Here is a 1,351-nt window from a genome sequence, read left to right as displayed (position 1 = left end):
GTTTCAATTTTAGAATTTATTAATAGAATTATGTTTCAATGAGCTCTGGAAGAAGTACAACAATTTTGATGATGCATTTGTAATCTCTTTTAGAAGTAATTATTTCTGCTTGGGACCATATTTATGAGTGTTTTGTCTTTTAAGACTTTAATAGCTTAAGCAGAGGCTGTGATCATCTTAAGAGGAGCAGACCCAAGAATGAAACCAATTCCAATTCAGAAATGGAGCCCACTCTGAGTTCCAGGAAGACAAGGAAAAGGCTGAGAAGTAATTCATCTGATTCTCATAATTTGGCTTGTTCTCTGGATGAGACAACAGACCAGACAGTGAGTAGTGATATATAAATGCAATAGGAAGTAATTGTTATGGTAAGAATAAGCTGACTGTGACCAAATAGCCTTTGCTTTGATTGCCATAGGGCTTTAGTTATTTACTTGCCAATCTTTTCAAGTTTCTGTTTATTTAGTAGTTAGGGTATTAAAAAAATACAGATCATATCTTTTACCTGTTTTCAGAAATTTGTTACATAATTAACAAGAGAACTAGTAAGAAGTTAGTCTTAATCCTTTCATATTTCAGGACCTTGCAGTGCCTTTAGGTGATCAGTAATACACAGCAATAAAGACCGTGAAGAACATGGTTGATTTTCACATGGTTATTTTCCTTAGTTTTAAGTTTTTGCTTTTCTCACCAAGGTAGGTGTCCACATGCCTTGTTACTTTACATAAATGAAGACGTAAAAAAATTCTTTAAAGTTAGATTTTGACTCCAGTATTGACTTTTTTCTCTGAACTATTTTTTAAAATTGGCGATTCCTGTGGCCCCCCCACCCACCCTTTTAAAAATAGTTTAGGCAGACCAATTGGTTCATCAGATCAAACCCTATGTTTTTATATTTAGGAAACATTGTTAAGTATAATGTAGTCTAATTTTATGTTTATGTTGTTATAAAAGTGATGTAATATTTTGCATTGTTTTTTATTTCAAACTTAAAAAAATTATTTTAATAAAGCTGCATTAGGGAAATGCTTTTTTCTTTCTTTCTATGTACTTAGGTTCAGCAAGAACAAGAAAACGACTTGATAGTGTCCATTGAGTTTGAAGAGTCCAGTGACAGCGGTCACCAGAATCCAAATCTACTTGAAGTTATACCTGAATCTTCAGAAAGTGGTACCACCCAACCATCCTCACTCAGCAGCGAGGAGTGGACTTTGCGTGCTGCCCCCCAAGGCACCTCTGACTGCTCAGCGGCTGCAGCGGCTGAGAACTCCGTTCCCAGTGATGCTGTGGGGTGCCCCTCCCTGGTTCAAAAGCGTGGGGATGAGTCGGATGCACTGGAAAAGCCTCTTCC

General features: G+C 36.6%; 1 protein-coding gene across 1 annotated transcript in view; it reads left to right on the top strand.

Moving 5' to 3' along the window:
• The first annotated feature begins 221 nt into the window (after positions 1-221).
• LOC101644462 (sentrin-specific protease 7) overlaps positions 222-1,351 on the top strand; it is a 53,387-nt gene continuing 52,257 nt past the window's right edge. Inside the window, exons 1-2 of the mRNA XM_045286147.1 lie at positions 222-326; positions 1,056-1,286. Of these exons, the coding sequence (XP_045142082.1) occupies positions 222-326; positions 1,056-1,286 (336 nt within the window). The remainder of the gene's footprint in view (positions 327-1,055; positions 1,287-1,351) is intronic.

The sequence above is a fragment of the Echinops telfairi genome, unplaced genomic scaffold (genome assembly GCF_000313985.2).
Source record: "Echinops telfairi isolate 266 unplaced genomic scaffold, ASM31398v2 ScPeMD7_6;HRSCAF=24_0, whole genome shotgun sequence".
Taxonomy (NCBI): Eukaryota; Metazoa; Chordata; class Mammalia; order Afrosoricida; family Tenrecidae; genus Echinops; species Echinops telfairi.
Note: the sequence above shows the minus strand (reverse complement) of the source record. Positions and strands in the feature narration are given on the sequence as shown.